At 47.4% G+C, this 20,579-nt stretch overlaps 1 protein-coding gene across 3 annotated transcripts; it reads right to left on the bottom strand.

The window, feature by feature from the left end:
* Positions 1-95: 95 nt before the first annotated feature.
* On the bottom strand, positions 96-12,354 carry Porcn (porcupine O-acyltransferase). Of its 3 annotated transcripts, none has more exons than XM_036174949.1 (15): positions 12,203-12,354; positions 11,392-11,560; positions 9,964-10,156; positions 9,519-9,562; positions 9,087-9,268; positions 8,877-9,007; positions 8,749-8,766; positions 7,396-7,410; positions 7,182-7,307; positions 6,923-7,023; positions 5,361-5,437; positions 5,204-5,267; positions 5,012-5,097; positions 3,903-4,013; positions 96-522 (listed from the first exon to the last, which is right to left on the bottom strand). In XM_036174949.1, exons 2-15 carry the CDS (start codon positions 11,525-11,527, stop codon positions 421-423), a joined length of 1,386 nt encoding a protein of 461 aa, XP_036030842.1. In that variant the 5' UTR covers positions 11,528-11,560; positions 12,203-12,354; the 3' UTR covers positions 96-420. The 3 variants fall into 3 exon arrangements, 2 of the variants coding, with proteins under 2 accessions (XP_036030842.1, XP_036030843.1); XR_004943701.1 differs by lacking the exon at positions 96-522 and adding an exon at positions 4,142-4,849 and having other exon boundaries at positions 3,947-4,013; XM_036174950.1 differs by lacking the exons at positions 7,396-7,410; positions 8,749-8,766.
* Positions 12,355-20,579: the final 8,225 nt, after the last annotated feature.

Genomic DNA, 20,579 nt, shown 5'->3' on the forward strand with positions numbered 1-20,579 from the left:
TTCCCACTTCATAGCTTTCAGTTTCCAAATCCTTATCAGTAATGTACCTTTGGTGCTTCCTCCTCTTGCCCTCTGATCAGTGAAGAACGAGTCTATTGTGTATTTCTACTTTTATTTGACAATAACAAACTGCATATAAAAAGGGAGAAGGCAGGCGGGGAGGCCCTAGATCTGCTCCTCTCTGCTTCCCCAAGTATCCACCACTCCTAGGCCCCAACGAGGACCACCCCCTTCCCGCCTGGTGGTGGGGTGGGGATTTGACAGGCATGGGAAGGCTGTGTTTGTGTGTTGTGTGTAGGGGTGTTGGGGCTCAAGAATGGAGAGGGGTGTCAAGGAGTTGAGAAAGGGTCTTCCCTCATCACCCATCAGGGATGGTACCCTAAGGAGGGGTCTTGAAGGGGATTATGAGGGTCATATGCCTCAGCCTATGAGACGGTAGAAGATCCAGCATCCAAAAGTGACCCAGTGACTGGCCCAGCTGAGCTCTGACCACTTGTGGACAGTGTATGCCATGCCGTAGCCCTGTAGGAGAGAAAGAGGTCATGGTTCTGAAATTCAAGGACAGATTCTCTCAGAGAAACCCATCCTTTGCCCAGGGATGTTTGGTACTTCCTTGTATCACTAAGTGACCAGAAGGGTTGAAGTACTTATGAAGGTTAACCAGATATAGCTTTTTAAAATTATTCTTTAAAGGTCATTTTAAGGGGCTGAGTGTATAGCTTGATGGGAAGGTGTGTGTTTACAGGCAGGAGGCCTTGGGTTTTGATTTCCTGCAGCAACAAAAAGTCAGTTTCAAAATAAGATGATGTGCTGGATGTGGTGGGTTACACTTGTCATCTAAGTCATTTGCAATAGGAAACCATTGGAAACCTGAGTGGGTACCAATAAGGGACAAACCATGTCAAACTCTTGCAATGGAAAAAAAAAGAATGAAGACACTGTGTGCTTAAAATCTGGGGGAAGTCAGGGGCGGTGGCACACGCCTTTGATCCCAGCACTCAAGAAGCAGAGGCAGGCAGATCTCTGAATTCAAGGCCAGCCTGGTCTACAGAGTGAGTTCCAGGACAGCCAGGACTATTATATAAAGAAGCCCCATCTCTGGGGAAAATAACCTGGAGGAAAGAAAATAAAATATATTGTGTATATGTTTGATATGCTGTGAGGAAGTTAAAAAAAAATGAATCGAAAATGATTGCTTGTGCATTTTGCAGTGAATATCCACAATGCTTACTTTTTTGTTTGTTTTTGAGTGCCAAGGATCACATTCCAAGCATGGTACACAGGGGCTCTACCAACTGAGGGCTCTACAGTCCTGGCCCTAAAGTATTTTTTGTTTAGTTGGTCTCTCTACATAGCCCTGGCTGGCCTTGAACTCACTCTGTAGACCAGGCTGGCTTCAGACTCATAGAAATTCACCTGCCTCTGCCCCCTGAGTGCTGGTACTAAAAGCATGTATCACCACACCCGTCCCTAAAATGTTTTAAAGCAAGCTGGCATGGTGGTGCATGCCTTGTAATCTCATGTATTTAGAGGCTGAAAACAGGAGGATCTTTTTTATCTAAGAAGAAACCAAAGTAGGCGTGATGGCTGATATATGTCATCTTTTTCTTTTCCAGACAGTTTCTCTGTGCAGCCCAGGCTGGCCTCAAACTCACAGAGATCCCCCAGCCTCTGCCTTCCAAGTGCTGGGATTAAAGGCACTAGTGACACATGTAATCTTGGCACTAGGAAGGCTGAGATTAGAGAAACAAGTTTCAAACCAGCCTGGACTAATACTAATACTAATCCATGAGTGAAACAACAAAAAGAAAACAGAGCCAAATAGACCCAGATTTTTTTTTCCTTTGGTTTTTCAAGACAGGGTTTCTCTGTGCAGTTTTGGTGCCTGTCCTGGAACTCATTCTGTAAACCAGGCTGGCCTCGAACTCACAGAGATCCGCCTGGCTCTGCCTCCCGAGTGCTGGGATTACAGGCATGCGCCACCAACGCCTCGCTTTTTTTTTTTTTTTTTTTAAAGACAAGATTTCTCTGTGTAACCCTGGTTGGCCTGGAACTCACTATGAAATCCAGATCAGGCTGGCCTTGAACTCACAGAGCCCCACCTGTCTCTGCCTCCTGAGTGCTGGAACTAAAGGTGTGCGCCACCATGCCAGGCTGCAAACCCAAGATTTTCTCAATTTGAATGAAAATTTTAAAATGTTTTTAATTAGGAGAAAACCATGAAAATTTATTTTTAGTTAAGAACTTAAAAATACGGGCTGGAGAGATGGCTCGGCAGTTAGGAACACTGGCTGCTCTTCCAGCACTGAAATGATAGCTCAGTCTTCTGTAACTGCAATCCCCTGCAATCTGATGCTCTCGTCTGGTATGAATACATGCAGACAAAATATCCATACACATAAAATACATAAATATTTAAAAAAGAATTTTAGAAATAGTTCAAGGCTAGCTTGACCTACAGAGCAAGTTCTAGGACAGCCAGGGTTACACAGAGAAGCCCTGTTTTGAAAATAACAACAAAAGAATTTAAAAATCTAACTACTAGAGAGGCTAAGGCAGGATGTGGAGTTTGAAACTAGCCTTGTGGGGGTTGGGGATTTAGCTCAGTGGTAGAGTGCTTGCCTAGCAAATGCAAGGCCCTGGGTTCAATCCTCAGCTCCAACCCCCCCCCCAAAAAAAAATTTAAAAAAAAAGAAAGAAAAAGAGTGAGAAAAAGTAAAACTTAACCAAAAGAAAAGCAAAATTTAGATTCTTCAAAAACCATATGAATTAATTTTCAAATTGTCAATTGTAAAATGAATATACCTAGAATTTGTATACTTCACACAAATAAAAATAGCATAGAGCTGGGTATGGTGGCGCACGCCTTTAATCCCAGCACTCAGGAGGCAGAGACCGGTGGATCTTGTGAGTAATGCCACCCTGATCTATAGGGAGTTCCAGGACAGCCAGAGCTATGTAGAGACCCTGTCTCAAAAAAAATTATAGACATTTGAAAGTGAAGTTTTTTTAAAGTAGGATCTCAATTATGTTGTCAGGGTGACAGCATTCCTGGACTCACATGACATTCCTGCCTCAGCGTCCCAAGTAGCTGGCACCTGTAGGTGTGCATCATCATTCCAAGGAGTATAAATTTCAAAGCAGAATCCAGGGATGGGCTGTAGCTTAATTGGTAGCACACAGGAAACCCTGGACTCCATCCCCAGCATAAACTGGGCCTGAAGGCACATGTCTATAATCTAGCACATGGGAGGTGGCTGCAGGACGATTAGAAGTTCAAAGTTGTCTTTGGCTAATAATGAACTTGAGGCTAGCCTCGGCTACATGAGTGTCTCTGTCTCTCCTGGGCTATATGAGTCTCTCTCTCCACCAACTGCCCTCCTCTCTCTCTCTCTCTCTCTCTCTCTCTCTCTCACGCACGCACGCACGCACGCACGCACGCACATAGAGCGTGCATCTTGCATGAAGCCCTTAGTTTGATCTCTAGAAGCCCATAAAACTGGGTGTGGCGGTGCATGCGTGTAATCCCAGCCCCTAGGAAGTAAACAGTGAGTTTGAGGCCTGCCTAAAATACACGAAACCATGTCACAAACAAAGCTACAAACAAAAATAAAACCTGGGGCTAGGAGGTGTGTATAACATGAGGAAGGACCTGGTTTCAGTTCCTAACAGTTAAAAAAAAAAAAAAGAGAGAGAGAGAAAAGCCTGGATTTTGTAGTCTATCTCAAAAGAATGGATTTTAGAGGGTAAACAAGTAAATATTGCAGCTTACTCAAAGAAAAGAGGCGGCAGTGTTACTAAATTTGAGGGACAGTGGGCAAGCTAAAACACTTGGCCTTGGTCTTCAGTGTTCTCCCAACTACCGTCCCTGGTCCACCTCCCAGCCCAGGGCCCCGCCTCACCTGCTCCTCTGTGGTGTCGTCCACATCGACATCAAACAGGGAGCCCAGGTAGGCCAGGTGGAAGATAGCCAGGGCCCCAAAGAGCAAGTTTAAGGCTCGTACCCCCAGGCCCTGTGGGGGACAGATGAATATATTTGGCAGCTGGACCTGCCCACTGTCCCCCACCACCACCTGTGCAGGGAAGCCCAGGGGGGGACACAAGGCACTATGGGTCCCGGGAATGAGGATGCCCAGGGTACCCCGAGATAGGAAAGAGATGGTTCAAGGAGCCTCTTATGGGAGCTCAGAGGTATCCAAGGACGAGGGTGTTGGTAACCACGAGGGCGTCCAGGTTGGGGGAGATGCGAGCGTTCAGGCAGAGGAGCAAGAATGATGGGGTTATGGTGATGAGCATCGTTGCCGGGTGGGAGACAAATATGAGGTTGTCTGCATTTCTTATGGCAAACAGAATGAAAACAACAACACAACCCAAACAAATCCCGCCCTGACCTACAGGGCCCGTCTTTCCCTCTCCCCATCAGTCTCTGCTCAAGCCACACTGGCCTCCTCACGGTTGCTCCAAGATTCCCATGTTGGCATGGGACTTTACACTGGGTATCCCCTTTTCCTGAGATACTCCCCTCCCTTACCTCCTTTCCTTAAAGAACTCACAAGTTGCCTCAGCCATGGAGGCTTTCCTGATCTTCCCAAGGAAAAGGGAAACCACCACCGCCATAATTCCCATCCCCTTTCCCTTATGCTAAATGCTACTCACAACCTGACAAACTAGTATTGGCCTTAACTGACTTTACTGTCTCCCCACTTAAAATCTTTGTCCCACGGGGCCAGGACTTTGGCCTGCTTTGTTCACCACTTTGTCTCCAGCACCTAGAACCAGCAGGTGCTCAATAAATGTTCAGTGGGGGAACGAATGCCAGGTGTGTATACAGCAGGTGCTCAATAAATGCCTGTTAGAGAAACAGATGCCAGTGAATAGAGGCGAGGTTTTAGGGATGGCTCAGGCACCAGAAGAGGAGGCTGGGTACCCGGAGACAGATACAAGATGGAGACAGAAGTGACATTTTGGAAGGGCAGTGTTGAGGACAAGGTTACCCATGATGAACTCTCACCAAGCGATGCCGATGTGAACAGTCTGGCAGGCATCGCTTCGACAAGATGCAGGCACTGAGGATGTGAGCCAGGCGCTTTCGGAGGACTGGACAAGGTGGAATGAATGGTAGGCAGTGAGGTTAGCCTTAGGGAACACTGGATCCAGCCTCCCATGAACCTTCCACCTGTCCTGTACCAGGCTCTGCACTCACCGTGTTCCACATATGTGATAAATGCCAGGGACAGCAGGACAGCAGCCAGGTGGAAACTGAAGCCCTGGAGACCCGGGGAAGGGGACAGTGAGAATGAAAAGGAGGCTCTGATACCCCCCCCCCACAGCTTCCCTAGATCCAGGTCTGTCTTGCTCACATGCAGGAGGGCACTGGCAGCATAGGTGACCAGCACGGCTGAGAAGGTCCCCAGGCGGAGAGCATTCTTGAAAACATCTGCAGGTAAGAGAGATACAGGTCCAGATTGCCAGAAACTTCCACCAGCCCTACCAGGGAGTGGTAGGATGATAACCATAATCTGTTGGGGGCCCCCGGGATAAAGTCTTTCTGATGTCCTCAACTGTCACAAGTCTGAAAAGTAACTGCCAGTCTTCCCTCCATCCTGCATCAGCCAGACTTCCAAGGCTAGTCAGTGCCAACCCTCCATCCCTGCAGGGCCTTAGGGGAAAATTCTACCTTCCCAACACACCCACACTCTTAGCAAATCCCATCAGTTCTTTCTTCAGAATATGCCAGAATCCCACCTCTCCCCATGTGCTCTGTTGCCACCACTGTTGCTGATCTGAGTGTCTACAGTGGCCCCCTCACTGCTATCATCCTCCTTCACCCCACTTTCCTTCATCTAGCCAAAGGGATCCAGTTACAACCCAAATGACTAGCCTCTGATCCCAGCCCTGCCCAGAGAGACTGTCTCTCAGAGAAAAAGCCAAAGGCTTCTCAATGGTCCAGGAGCCTCTTGAGGATCTCTCTGATCTCATGTCCTACCACTACCCCGACCTTGCTCACTGAGACTACCCAGTGACCTTTGTTCTTCCAGTTCTGGGGATGCAACTCAGAGGCTTGCACATGTCTGACCATGGCGTCACATTTCCATCCCTCCAGCAACTTTCTTGCTGTTTCTCATACACACCAGGCCAACTCCCACCTCAGGGCCTTTGCACCTGCTGTTCCCTCCATCTGTCACATTCCTCCCCCACATATCTGTATTCCTTGCTCCTTCACTTTCCTTAGAGATTTGCTAACATGTGAGTGAAACTTGCCCTGGATAAATTACTTAAAATTTCCAGACCACTCCCTATTCCTTCCTTCCTGTTTCAACATCATTAATTACTATTTACTTCGGCATTTAACACTGCCCGACTTACTGCACATTTTTTCCTAATTATCCACCCTCCAAACTGCCAGCGTTACCAGGTTAGCAAGTATCGTAGGGTTTGATGTTGTTGTTCCTGTTCCTAATATACCTTGTTTTTGAGACAAGGTAGCTGAGGATGACCTTGAACCTCCAATCCTCCAGCCTCCTGGGATTACAGGCAGGTACCACACACCTAGTTTTTATTTTTATTTTTTTCGAGACAGGGTTTCTCTGTAGCTTTGAAGCCTGTCCTGGACTAGCTCTGTACACCAGGCTGGCCTTGAACACACAGAGATCCACCTGCCTCTGCCTCCCGAGTGCTGGGATTAAAGGCCTTCGCCACCACCGCCCTGCATCACATACCCAGTTTTTATGTGGTGCTGGGGATCAAAACCTTGGGCTTCATGAATGCTAGGCAAGCCCTCTACAAACTGGGATACTACTAACAGCCCCTGCTGTGTCTTCAGTGCCCATCACACAGTAGTTGCTCAGTAAATGTTTGCTGTACAAATGTATGAAAGGGTCTGGGTTACCAACTTTTCTGGAGTGCTGACTTGGTGACTCACAGTTATTTAACCAATAAGACATGGGCAGGTTCCAGCTTGTGACAACTTCCACCATGGACCGGGGCAGCTCCACATTCAATGGTCTAGAGACTGTCAGGTCCCTGTGGGCAAAACAGATGTTCTATTACAGTTGGTATGTTGAGCTATCTGGTTGCTATGCTTTTGTCTTGACTGGTCCCTTCCCAGGAGTACCTCCCACCACCCTACACTTCCTCCAGGCAGCACCCTGTGGGAGAAGGGGCCCCCAAACCCTCCCCACCATTCCAGGTGGTCCTTCTCCTCCGTGAAGCCAGCCCCAGCCAATGTGGCTGTGGCCTCAGACAGAAAGCCCACAAAATAGTTGCTGAAGTGGAAGGAGACAGCACTCTCGTAGGCTCGTAACCACCTGTGAGGGCCAGGAAGAGAGGGGTTACATCCAGGCTCCGACACGACACCCCCCTCCATGTTTCAGCATCCCGGCTTTGTGAACTCACCTTACCATGGTGCCCCTAGGGCCCCCAGGGGTCAGGAATGCAGCAGAGAAGAGAGAAAAGAGAGTCAGAGAGGCCCTGGAAATTGGCCCGAGTTCTTCAGAGATAAGACAGAAACATGGTAGCAAAAGAGGCAGACTCTGAGGGTCACACACATACATGGTCAAGTGATTGATTGATTTCACATGGCTCAAATGAATGCATGAGCTGGCATATGACATAGCCCGGCTATGACACTAAAATGGCCATACAGCCAGGCAAAAATGTTCTCAGCTTCTCAGCTCTCTAACCAGATTTAGTCACCTTATAAGACAATAAAATAAAACCGTAGTGAGACACAGAGACAGTTAAATGCCCGCTATGCACACATACACTGTCAATTTCACAGACAATGTCAAAAGCAGAATAGTGTCCTGCATTGCAAAACATATAGGTACTTCAATTAGGCCTGGGCTTTGTGTTCCGCTGTTAACACTGGTCAAGTGACTTCACTTTTTTTGAGATTCTCTCACTCTTTTTTGTTTTATTTTGTTTCATTTTGTTTTTCAAGACAGGGTTTCTCTGTGTAGCCTTGGCTATCCTGGATCTCGCTCTGTAGACCAGGCTGGCCTCGAACTTACAGACATCCGCCTGGCTCTGCCTCCTGAGTGCTTGGACTAAAGGCGTGCGCCACCATGCCCGGCCACTTTTTGGAGTCTCATTCAGGATCAGACATAACCAGGAGCTACTGAGTAAGGGTAGCGAGTCATACAATCAAACGGCTAGCAAGCAGCCAGTCCTGGTCAAACAGGTACAGGCTCATAGCTTGTCATAATCCTTTAGGCAGATGGCACCAAGCAGTCTGAGAGGGCAGACAAACCAGCAGGGTCAACGTCAAGCATGCTGTACAGGCAGACCAGAGTTACGGATAAGCCAGAATCACCGACCCAGGTTTACCCTAGCCAGTGATAGCCACACAAGCCCACCACTGACAACGCACAGCCAGCCAGTCAGGATTCTCAGTTCCACACTCATGGAGTCAGTGGCCACAGGCAAACAATTCAACTCTGTTATCTGGAGTCACAGACAGTTTAGAGTCACCAACTAATACACACTTGCCACTTTCCATTACAGTCACATAACTTGTTTCTATTGGTACAACAGAAGGACATCCAGACACAGTAGTGTTGGAGTGTCAGCCATACATGGAGTCACTGAGCCAATCTTGGTCACACAGACATCCACAGACAGACACTTGGTCTCTGTGCAGTAATGGGGTAGATGGTCAGTCAGATTCAGATGTCTGGTGCCAAATGGTCCAAGGCTCTGGCCCAGCCCTGGTCATCCCACTTGCCCTCAGCATCTGCCCTCATTTACCTGGCTTTGCGTTTCTTGCTGTAGTAACAGAAGACAGATAGAAGCATTAAGAGACAGGCTCAGAATTGGGAAGACCCCAGGCTCCTCCCCAACCTCTGTTACACAGGGGCCTTGAAGGCTGTGCTCACTTGCGAAGGAGTCGATCACCGTCGAGGGGGATGAAGTAGGGGAAGAGGTAGGGGCCCACACAAGTGGACAGTACAAGGCACAGCAGGGCCAGCGCCAGGCTCCGGGCCACCTTCTTCAGCCATCGGCGGCTCTGTGGGATCAAGGATCCATGAACACTGCCCCATGACGGCTCCCACAGTCCCTGCCCACCTGGTCACCCAGGAGCTCACCAGTGGGCGGCCTTGGACAGCCTGTAGGTAGCTGTGGAAGGATATCCAGGGCCCAAAGACGATGGTGCCCACAAAGTAGAGGTAGCCCATGAACTCCACAGGTGAGGGCACTGCACCCACCTCGCCCCGGTCCAGGTCGAAGCCCAGAGACACCGCCTTCATGGCCACGATCATCTGGGCCCCTATGTGTGGGGCCCATGGTCAAGTGTATGGACAAGAAAGCTTGTCACAATGAAAGATAAGGTGTATTGGGTGTGAATTGACAGGAAAGGGAGACACAATGATAAAGAGAAAGAGATACACAGACGCAGATGCCAGGGGAGAGGGGGACCTGTGCTGCATGTGGTTTATGAAGGGGGAGAGTCAGGGAGGAAAGAATCAGCGTGGGGGCTCTGAGGAGATGAGGAGGGAAAGGGGAGCGGAGCTACCCACCTCGCATCTTGTGCCATGTCACGGTGTCCACCATGTGCATCTCACTGAGGGGAAAAAAAGGTGGTGGTCTTGGCCCTATGCCTCCTAGGGCTTTGGACACTACAGGGGGGCATCAAGGTATTAAAGGGGTTCTGCCTTCCTGACCCATATTATACACTAAGGAAAAAATTCCCAGGCCTCCCTCCTCCAGGGGAAGCCCCTGATCAACCGGTCTTGTACAGCCTCATGAAAGGACAAGGGTTCTTCAGGAACACTCCTCTCTCTCTCTCTCTCTCTCTCTCTCTCTCTCTCTCTCTCTCTCTCTCTGGTATCTCTCTGTAGAATGATGCTCCCTGACGCCTCTCTTTCTCTTTAGAATCCCATGCCATCCTATCTTGGACCACTTCATCAAGACCTTGGGGGAGCCGCCCGCCTTCAGGGTGAGGGTGAGGACGCACACCCATACCCCATGAGCAGGTAGATGAGGATGGTGATGGAGAGGAAGACGCCTCGGTGGGAGGAGTGTCGGCAGAGGAACAGCACGAGGTAGCACAGGAGACTCAGTAGCACGACCCAAACCATGTGCAGCTGGAAGAAGTGGTAGAGGCTGAAGAAGCCACCTGCCACGGTGCTTGCATGCTTCAGGTAAGACGGCAACCCTTGGGGTGAGAGGGCGACAGAAACAGAGACAGGGAGGGAAAACAAGACGCGAGGAGGTTGGTGGGCTGGCAAGAAAGGAAGGAGGACTCGGGTGACAGGGTCCCGCCTGGGCAAAGACCTAGAATGTGATGGGGTTGAAGGGGACCCAAAGCTGGTACTGGAGAGCTAGCAAGTGTGGCCAGGTCTGGGTTTAAAAAGGAACATCTACTAAGGACATTTCAGAGACCCTGAAAGAAAAACTACCAATTTATGTTGGACAGTATTGCACCCAGATTGAAATTTTGCAGGGATGGGGATGATGGTTGAAGCTACCACTGTGTGTGGGGGGGGGGGGCAGGGTGTGTTTTTGTTCTCACGGACCATATACTGAAGGACTTGGGGTGAAATGTCATGCTACCATTAGGTCATTGAAATGATTCAGGAAGATGACAGCTGGATGGACAGGTAGGAAGACAGCAAGCTGTTGTGGCAAAATATGAACTCTGGAGAACCGTGGATTGGGGTGTGTGTGTGTGTGTGTGTGTGTGTGTGTGTGTGTGTGTGTGTTACTTACTATTCTTTCAGCTTGTCAGTAGCTTTGATATGTACCAAAATAATAAAACTGGAAAAAAAGAAAACTGCCACTTAAGATGAAAAGGAAAAACAATGAGGAGGACCTTTGGTTTTCAGAAGTCCCTGTATCCTAGAGGAATCCCGGGGAGTCAGAACTTTCTCATTTGGATATTGACTTGCTATGATTGTGGAAACTATAGCATCTAAGAACCCGGAAATTTCATCATGTCCTGATTATAGAAATTCATAGTGTCAACATTTTGGAAGCCCAGCATGTAAAAATTTCAACTTGGCAGACTCTTCAAACCTCGTAACTATGATACTTTGGGATATGATACTTGTAACATCAGCATTCCAGCATCTGGTTGATAACCTTAGAATATAGACAAGACAGTTGAGGCTCCCACAATCCCAGAGCGAGGAATGCTGAAGGTCATGTTTTGGTTTCACAGGATGTGGCTTGACATGGTGTGGCTTGAGGTGGCTGTACATAAAGGATGTGTTGTAGTGGAATGGCGCTTAGCTTAATGGGATGTGGTGGGGCTAGGACCTGTGGGGGTCTGGTTTGGCATGGCAGGATGTGCCATGTTAGGATGTGGCAGGGTAAGATATAGCTTGGTATCCATGAATGTGGCAGATAAGATAAAATCTGATGTGGTGGAACAGTGTGGCAGGCACTTACCCAGCCTCCAAAGGAGGCGGCAGGCGAAGCAGATGGTAAGGAGCAGCCAGATCTGGTCAAGGCCCTGTTGGACAGTAGGCAGGAGACAGCCCTGCAGTAGCTGCTGGAAAAATTCCTGGCGGCTGAAGGTGGCCATTGTGGACCCACACAAATGGATGGACAGATGGATCTGCCAAAGGGAGGGCACAGAGGGGGTAAGATGTACGTGGGGCTGCTCACAATCCAGGTTTGGAGTTGAGCACTCGGGACTTCAGCTTGGGGCTGCCAAACCCCCCAGCGTGATATTGGAAGGCTTGGGGGAGGGTGTGAATCAGGTACATCAGGCTGAGCCACCAACTGTGCTATCAGTAGGTGTTCTGGATGCACTGTGACCCACAGAGGATGAAGGACCTGTGTATCTTGAATGCTGTGAACAGTCCGGTCTAATGAAGATAGAATGGTATGAATTCTAGACCTATATATCAAATGGATCAGAAGAAGTGAGCTCCATGGTTTCCAAGGTAGTCACTCAGTGTGGAGAGCAGAAAGGGGGGAGTCTGTGACACTTAGGGGCCGTGTGCATCTCTCCTTGTATGGATGTCTCCTCCGTGAGCTTCATCTCACCCCACTCAGCGAAAAGCCGCCAACAAAGCCCTGACCTGGTCGAGGGGCTGCAGGAAAGTGGAAGTGTTGCAGGGGACATAGCAGGGAGGTAGTCCTATAGGTGATGCGGACGAGGTCCCAGGACAGGAGGTACAGATCCGCTCCCGGGAGGCCAGCTTAAGGATGGGAACGTGGGAGCCGAGCCGCGCGCACACTACTGGAGACCTACCTGGCAGAAAGGAAGCCGTGGTCCTGGGGGCCGGGGACGCGCAATGCTGCCACCGTCGCCACCTCCTCCGGGCAGCCTCCCCCGCAGGCCGCAAGGCCGGGACCAGCAGTGGCTCCCAGGGCGGCGCAGCGGAGCGGGCCCTTTAAATCCCGGGGCGGGCCAGCGGCTGAGTTCCTCCAATCGGAGAGCGGGAGCGGGGCGGGGACCGGGAGGAGTGAGCCAGAGCATCGCGAGGAGGAGCCCCAGGGTTGAGGGGCGCGGGGCGCTGGAGCACGTCGGCGCACGGAGGGTTCGCGGGTGCCCTTTTCAGGCCAATTGCCATTTCAGCTCTGGAACGTTCAAGACGTTCCCGGCGCAAGAATTTCTCAATTTCCAAGAAAACGCTTCCTAGTGACTATTTTGTAATCCTTGAGAACCAAGATGGAAAAAGATAAGGCAACGGAAGAGGCTAGCCCTTTCTCGGCCAAAAAGCTCACCCCTGCGGTTCCTCTAGTATAAATACTAGTATGACTCTAGTTATATTGAAAAATTAGGCCCAGGTTCCTCTTTTCCTGTCTCTTAAGGGATCTGAAAGAATTCCCAGTCCCTTCGTTAGCCTCAGGGACCAGCCAGGAGCTTTTGTAGGTAATGACTATGTCACCTAGGAGCACTCACCCGATGCCTTATCGACCCCCTAAGGGCTAGCTGTGGGCATTTGGTTTATCATTAACCGATTAGCCTGCTTAATTCCCCCACCAGTCTAGACCCTGCAAAGAAGGTGACCTCAGCTGATATTAAGTGTTCACTTAAATTAGACGAAGGCTAAGAACGAACGTTTAAAAAATTGACCTTGACAAAGATCTGTATTGCTCTCTGTACCAACACAAAAGGCTTGTGCAGCACTGTTCTCTACGGTAACTACGCTGCCTTTGTGGGCATTCAGTTCTATTCCTAGGCTAATGAAACCTCAAACTCCCCAAGAAGAGCCCATTTTTTTTTTTCCTAAGGCGCACTTATAGGGCATTAAGGGGCTTAGCTCCAAATGTGAATGTGAACAGAGAAGCATGCCCAGGTCAATCTTGACCTCATCCTGACCCCAGGACCTAAGGAAAACAGGTTCTAATAAGATTAATGCCTGGCTGTATGGAGTTAAGGAAGTTGTGCCCATTCACTCTGGGCGGTGTCCCTTTCTGTTAAACAAAAGGGCGGGATTAGCAGTTCTTGGCCTGGAGAAACTCTTTGCCTGTCTCTGTCCCTGCAGTCTGAGGATGCAACCTAGGGCCCTGTGCTTTCTCTAGGTAAATGCTCAGCCGTTGAGCTTTTTAACAGTAATTTTTAAATGGAATAAATTAATAGTCACGTTTACAAGTGAAAAGTATTTAATACTGTGGGTATGTGTATCTGTACATATAAACTGAATACTTACACCAACCAGAAGTACAAATATTAAGTCATTTCCTCAAAGGTATATATATAATACGGGGCTGGATGTCTCAGTGGTAAGGAGTATTTCTTGCTCTTCCAGAGGACCTAGGTTGGATTCCCAGCACCCATACAGGTGACTCACAACTCTCTGTAACTTCCAGGTACTCTTGTGGTGTGTATTCATATATAAAATATATCTAAAACCAGTAGAAAACAGCTGGTGTGGTGGCACATGCCATCTCAGCACTCGGGAGGCAGAGGCAGGTGGCTCTCTGTGAGTTTGAGGCCAGTCTGATTCACATGTTGAGTTTCAGGTCAGCCTGGTCTACATACTGAGTTCCAGGACTACATAGTGAGACCCAGTATCAAAAAAGAAAAAAAACTAATATCTTTATTTTGGGCCATATAATGAACATGTACAAATCAATAAGAAAAGGAGAATACCATGGACAGTGAATACAAACAGGTCATTCATAGCAGAAGATATATATTGACAACTTGATCTCTTTACTTTTTAGAGAAATGAAAAAACAGTACACCAGTGAGCTATTTCACATATAGAATATGTGGTGTTTCCTTCCTTCAGTGCTAGGGATGGAGCATAGCAGCCTGTGCTAGGAAGTCTGTACATTTGAACTAGATTCACTAGATGATGTACTAGATGAACTAGATGCCTTTTTGGGTGTGGGGGTAAGGAGTCACTAGCCCTGGCAACTTTGGAACTCACTTATGTAGACCAGGCTGGCATTAAATTCACAGGGATTCATCTGTCCCTGCCTCCTGAATTCTGGGGCTAAAGGTGAGTGCTACCACACCTGGCCCCTTTTATTCAGGGATTTATTTGTTTTGAGGCAGGGTCTCACTATGTAACCCTGCTGTTCTGGCTGTGTAGAACAGGGTGGCCTTGAATTCACAGAGGTCTGCCTGCCTCTGCCTGGGATTAAAGACGTGCGCCATTGGGACCGTCTCCATTTTATTTTATTTTATTCATTTACTTTTTTATGTGTATGGGTGTTTTGCCTCCATGAATGTCTGCGTATCACATGTGTACCTGATGCCCAAGTAGGCCAGATCAGAAGAGTGCTGTGAGCCGTTATCTGGGTGCTGGAAACTGAATCCAGGTCCTCTGGAATAGCAGCCACTCTTAACTACTGCCATATCTCTCCAACCTCCCTTTTCATTTAATTTATTAGAAATTGTATTACCTTTTGTTGAGGGGAAGATGGGTACACACATGCCACACCAAATGTATGGAAGTCAGAGGCCAACTTGCAAGAGTTGGTTCTTGACTTCCACCACGTGGGTCCTAGGGATTGAACTCAGATCATCAGGCTTGGCAGCTAGTGCCTTTATCCTCTGAGTCATTTTGCCAGCCGCCCTGCCTTTTTTTTTTTTTTTGAGACAGGATTTCTCTATGTAACAGCCCTGGTGTCCTGGAACTCGCTCTGTAGACCAGGCTGGCCTCGAACTCACAGAAATCCACCAGCCTCCCAAGGCTTGCTTCCTGAGTGCTGGGATTAAAGGATTGTGCCACCATGCCCAGCTGCCCCACCCCTACCTTTTTAAAAAAATGAGTCTCATGGATCCCAGCCTGGATGCAATATGGAGCTGAAAATAAACTTGAATTTATGGTCATGTCTCCTGCACCGCTCAAGTGCTTGAATAAGGAAAAGGGAAAGCCTAGGTTGTGATCTGTGTTGTACTATGAGTAATTTTATTCCCCCCCTCAAGTTGTGTCTTGATAAAAGAGACTCCCCTCTTTTTTTTTGTTTTTTAAATGCGGAATGCCTTTTATTGAAGGAGGGAGGAGGTCTTAAATACAGGCTTACAGAACAATGGGAGAACCCTGGAGGGCAGAAATTCACTACCGATGTTTTCTAATCTTGCATCTAAGCTGTTAACGTTTTGGGCTCCTTTTTAAAGGAGACATGCTTCAGTGTTTTCTTAACTTTTTCAGTTTGCTTGATGTTCGTGAAGAATGCAGGCCAGTCCTTGGGAAGAAAGTCCTTTGTAGTGGATTTATCTGATGTGATTATGTCTTTGGGCAAGACTTCCAGAGAGGTGATGCTGCCTGCTCAGTTATCAGGAGACAGGAGATAATGATTAGCCTCAAAGCTCTTGGTGTTTGGTTTGGTCAGTTGATTAAGGTGTCTGGGTTTCCCTACATGCTTTTCCATGTCCCTAGTCCTTCACTGGGAGAGGTTTTTTTAGAAAGGGTTTCCTTATCTTGCCTTGGAGTTATCCAACCATCAGAGATAATGGAGATTGTGTAATTGTTTCTCAATCCCAGAGTAGACACTCAAATTTAGTGTCTATTGGTGATTTTTGCCTGAGGTGATTACTAATCTGATGGTGACCAAATGATGGTTTGTTTGCTTTCTTTTTTTCTTTTCTTTTCTTTTTTTTTTTTTGTCCCCAGACAGGGTTTCTCTGTGTAGCCCTGTCTGGCCTGAAAGTCGCTCTGTAGACCAGACCAGAGTTCACAGTTCCGCCTGCTTCTGCCTCTCAAGTGCTGGGATTAAAGACGTGTACCACCACCATCGCCGGGCGTTGGTGGTGCACGCCTGTAATCCCAGCATTCGGGACGCAGAGGCATGTGGATCTCTGTGAGTTCGAGGCCAGCCTGGTCTACAGAGCCAGTCCAGGACAGGCTCCAAAGCTACAGAGAAACCCTGTCTCGAAAAACAAAAAAACAAAACAAGACAAAAAAAAAGACATGTACTCCCACTGCCTGACTGACCTTAGCTTTCTTATACTTGGAATAGCTGGGTTTTTACTGTCTTTCTGTATAGTACTCATAAATCTTATTTTAATTGACAGGTCAAAACTAGTATTTATTTCTTCTTAAAGATAAGATCTTGCTAAATTGGCCCCAAGTTCCCAGGCTCAGGCTCTTTCTTCCTTGGCTTCCCAAGTATCTGTGGCCACAAACATATGCTGCCATTGTGCAGCTTGGTATTTTTTGTTTGTTTGTTTGTTTTAGATTAAAAGAAAAAAGTTGCCGGGTGGTGGTGGCGCACGCCTTTAATCCCAGCACTCCAGAGGCAGAGCCAGGCGGATCTCTGTGAGTTTGAGGACAGCCTGGTCTCCGGAGCGAGATCTAGGACAGGTACCAAAATTATACAGAGAAACCCTGTCTCGAAAAGAACCAAAAAGATTTTTTTAAATAGTCTAATTTTAGGTTATTTCAGTTGCTTGCAATAGAAACTTCATGCCCATTAGTAGTCAATTCCCATCTCCTACTGACAACACCTGCCACTATTAATCACTAGCTATCTAAAAATTTGTTTATTCCTTTGTTAAAATTTGAGACAGTCTTGGCTGTCCTGGAACTCAACATGTAGACCAAGTTAGCCTCAAACTCACAGAGATCAGCCTGCCTCCACCTCTCAAATGCTGAGATTAAAGGTATGTGTCACCATGCCAGGCAATGGATTTGTATTCTGTGTATTTTATATAAGGGAGTTGTTATAGTTTATCTTGTTTTTTAACTTGAGTGATCTTGGATCAAATAAGAGGTAATCCCCTAGGTGTGTCTGTGAGGGTGTCTTAGTTAGGGTTTCTATTCCTGTGAAGAGATAGCATGAGCACCGAAACTCTTATAAAGGAAAACATTTAATTTGGATGGCTTGCTTACAGTTTCAGAGGTTCAGTCCATTGCCAGGCATGGTGGCGTGCAGGCAGACATGGTGCTGGAGAAGGAGCTGAGAGTTCTACACCTTGTTCCGCAGGCAACAGGAAGTGAACTAAGACATACTTCCTCCAACAGTACCCTACTTACTCCAACAAGGCCACACCTCCTAATAGTGCCTCTCCCTATAATCTTATGGAGCTCAATTACATTCCTACAACAGATGGTATTAAGTTTGTGGGAAAGGGTCTTTCCTGCAGTGGGTACCCAGTGGGGCAGACCAGATAAAAAGAGGTCTGAGCCGGGCGGTGGTGGTGCACCTCTTTAATCCCAGCACTCCAGAGGCAGAGGCAGGCAGATCTCTGTGAGTTCGAGGCCAGCCTGGTCTCCAAAGCGAGTTCCAGGAAAGGCTCAAAGCTACACAGAGAAACCCTGTCTCAAAAAAAAAAAGAGGTCTGAGAAAGAAATAGTACTGCAGGGCTGGAGTGAAGGCTCAATGGTTAAGAGCACTGGCTGCTCTTCCAGAGGACCTGGGTTCAAGTTTCAGGACCCACATGGCAGCTCACAGCTGTCTGTAACTCCAGTTCCACGGGATACGACACCCTCACACAGATATGCATTTTCAAAGCTGGACTGTATGCCATCATAGACCTCTACCACGTTTGCTTTACTTACTCATCCATCAAAGGGCATTTGAGTTGTTTCTACTTTATGGACATTGTGAAAACTGTTGCTATGAAGATGACGTTGAGAATCCTTTATGGACACCATTGGAAATGTATGGGAGTGGGATTGCTGGGTCGCACAACAGTTCTATTTTCAATTTTTCAGGAAGCTCCATAATGTTTTCCACAGCTGTTGCACCATTTTATATTCTCATTAATAACAACTTCCCTTCACCGTTCAACTCTGGTTATTTTGTTTACTTATAAAGTATGTGAAACATTCAGATGGTGGCAAAAGGCAAAATTAGACCAAAAATCAAGTATTATCTGTCTCTTCCTCCTGCTCTGTGTCCTCCCCCCACAGACAGGGTTTCTCTGTGTAGTCCTGGCTGCCCTGGATTTCGCTCTGTAGACCAGGCTGGCCTCAAACTCAGAGAGATCCACCTGGCTCTGCCTCTGAGTACTGGGATTAAAGGCGTGCACCACCACCACCTAGTGGGTTTTTGAGACAATGTCTTATATAGTTGAGGCTGGCCTCAAAGTTTCTATGTATCCAAAGATGACCTTGCTCTCCTGAGCCTTCTGTCTCCTTCTAGTACTGGGATTACTGAACCTAGCTCCTACACACATAATTTTCTTACTGGTTTTTTTTTTTTTTTTTTTTTTTTAAAGATAGTGCCGGGTTGGGGATTTAGCTCAGTGGTAGAGCGCTTGCCTATCAAGCACAAGGCCCTGGGTTCGATCCTCAGCTCTGAAAAAAAAAAGATAGTGCCTTGAGCAGGGCAGTGGCTAATCCCAGCATTCGGGAGGCAGAGGCAGGCAGATCTCTGAGTTTGAGGCCAACCTGGTCTACAAAGCTAGTCCAGGACAGGCTCCAAAGCTACAGAGAAAAAAGATAGTGCCTTGCTGTGTAGCCCTGACTGCCCTGGAAGTTGTAGTGATCCTCCTGCCTCTGCCTCCTCAGTATTGAGAATACAGATATATGCCATGGGATCCTGTCCTCTCTCTCTCTTTATTTGCTTATCTAGTTGGTTGTGGTTTTTTAATTTCTTTTTAAAAATTTGTTGAGGTAGTCTCACTATATAGCCCTGGCTGGTGTGAAACTTGCTATGTAGCTATGTAGATCAGGCCAACCCCAAAGCCAACACGATCCACCTGTGGTGGCTTTTGCCACCACACCCAGCCATCACTTCCGTTCGTTTGTTTATTCATTTATTTATTTGTGTTTCTGGGAGAAAGCATCTATGCTATTTAAGCTGGCTTTGAACCCTTAAGGTGAAGAGACTGTCCTGCTTCAGTCTTCCAAGTAGATGAACACAGGTGCATACTACTGCATGCATTTTGCACTTGGCTTTTGTTGTTGTTGTTGTTGCGAATTAAACCCAGAGCCTTGAAAACGCCTGGCAAGCTCTCTAACCTTCAGCCACATCCCTAGCCCTGGTTTCTTGACACAATGTCTTTCTCTGGAGTCCAGCCAGGTATTAAGGTTGAGATCTTTCTGCCTCTGCCCGATTATGTTGATGGTACAGGTGCTTGCCACTATGTCCAACAGAAACAAGTTTATTATTTTTAATAATAATAATATTTTTAAATTTTTTATGTGTATGCATGATGGGTAGGCACATATGCCATGACACATGTGTGGAGGTCAGGATAACTTTGTGGAGTCAGTTCTCTCCTTCCATCTTTATGTGAGTTTCAGGGATTAAACTCAGGTTACCAGGCATTGCATGGTAAATGCATTTACCTGCTGAACTATCTCACCAGCTCAAAACCAGTCTTTCTTGTTGCCATTTAATAGTCCGTGTTGGTTTTAAGATGGAGAGATTTAACTTCACAAAGACTTGTTTTTACAGAGTGATTATCACCTTGTTGAAGACTTGGCTGGTGGCTACACCCTCCCACATAGCCACCCACAGAGGCAACACCTTAAGTTCTGATATGGTGAACAATCCAAGTGGCCATCTGTACATAGACATACGTGACTTGAAGCCTGCTTAGGAACTGAGGCTCTACCTAGATTACCACTTGCCTATCTGTTCTCAGACAAGATTACAGACAGATCTTGTTTTTGTCACAATTTGTCCATAGTCCAAGGGAAGTCTTGGGAAATCTGGGATCCTGTAGAGAAACAAATGCTTAATCTCTAAAGCCAACTGTAGTTCAGATAAATGAATGTTGTCCAAATAGAATAAATGACCGAATATCCCCTAATCCTGCTTATGAACTTTGTTTCATTTCTCCTGCAGTGCTGGGGATGGAACACAGGGCCTTGTTTATGCTTGACAAATGCTCTACCACTAAGCTCTATGCCCAGTCCCCCCACCTTGGCTAATAAGCATTCTACTACCAATTACAGCTTTAACCTCTGCTCTACTCTATTTCTTTGGCATGACTTATGAGGCATAGATTTACCACTACATCCTATTCAGAGCAAATCTTTAAACATGCTCACCTAGACTGTCATGGTGCCAGGAACTCAGGAATCTCTCTCTCTCTGTCTCTCTCTGTCTCTCTGTCTCTCTGTCTCTCTCTCTCTCTCTCTCTCTGTCTCTCTCTCTCTCTCTCTCTCTCACACACACACACACACAGGGTCTTGTAATATAGCCCAGGCTGATATCAAACTCAACAGTGATCAACCTGCCTCAGCCTCCCAAGTGCTGAGACGACGCATGTA

The sequence above is a fragment of the Onychomys torridus genome, chromosome X, assembly GCF_903995425.1.
Source record: "Onychomys torridus chromosome X, mOncTor1.1, whole genome shotgun sequence".
NCBI classification, from domain to species: Eukaryota; Metazoa; Chordata; class Mammalia; order Rodentia; family Cricetidae; genus Onychomys; species Onychomys torridus.

Coding starts and splice junctions, on each gene's coding strand:
- Porcn (XM_036174949.1), bottom strand. CDS start 11,527: ATGGCCACCTTCAGCCGCCAGGAATTTTTCCAGCAGCTACTGCAGGGC. Junction 9,269..9,518: donor GACATGGCACAAGATGCGAG/GTGGGTAGCTCC, acceptor CCCCACACATAG/GGGCCCAGATGATCGTGGCC. Junction 9,008..9,086: donor CTGTCCAAGGCCGCCCACTG/GTGAGCTCCTGG, acceptor TTGATCCCACAG/AGCCGCCGATGGCTGAAGAA.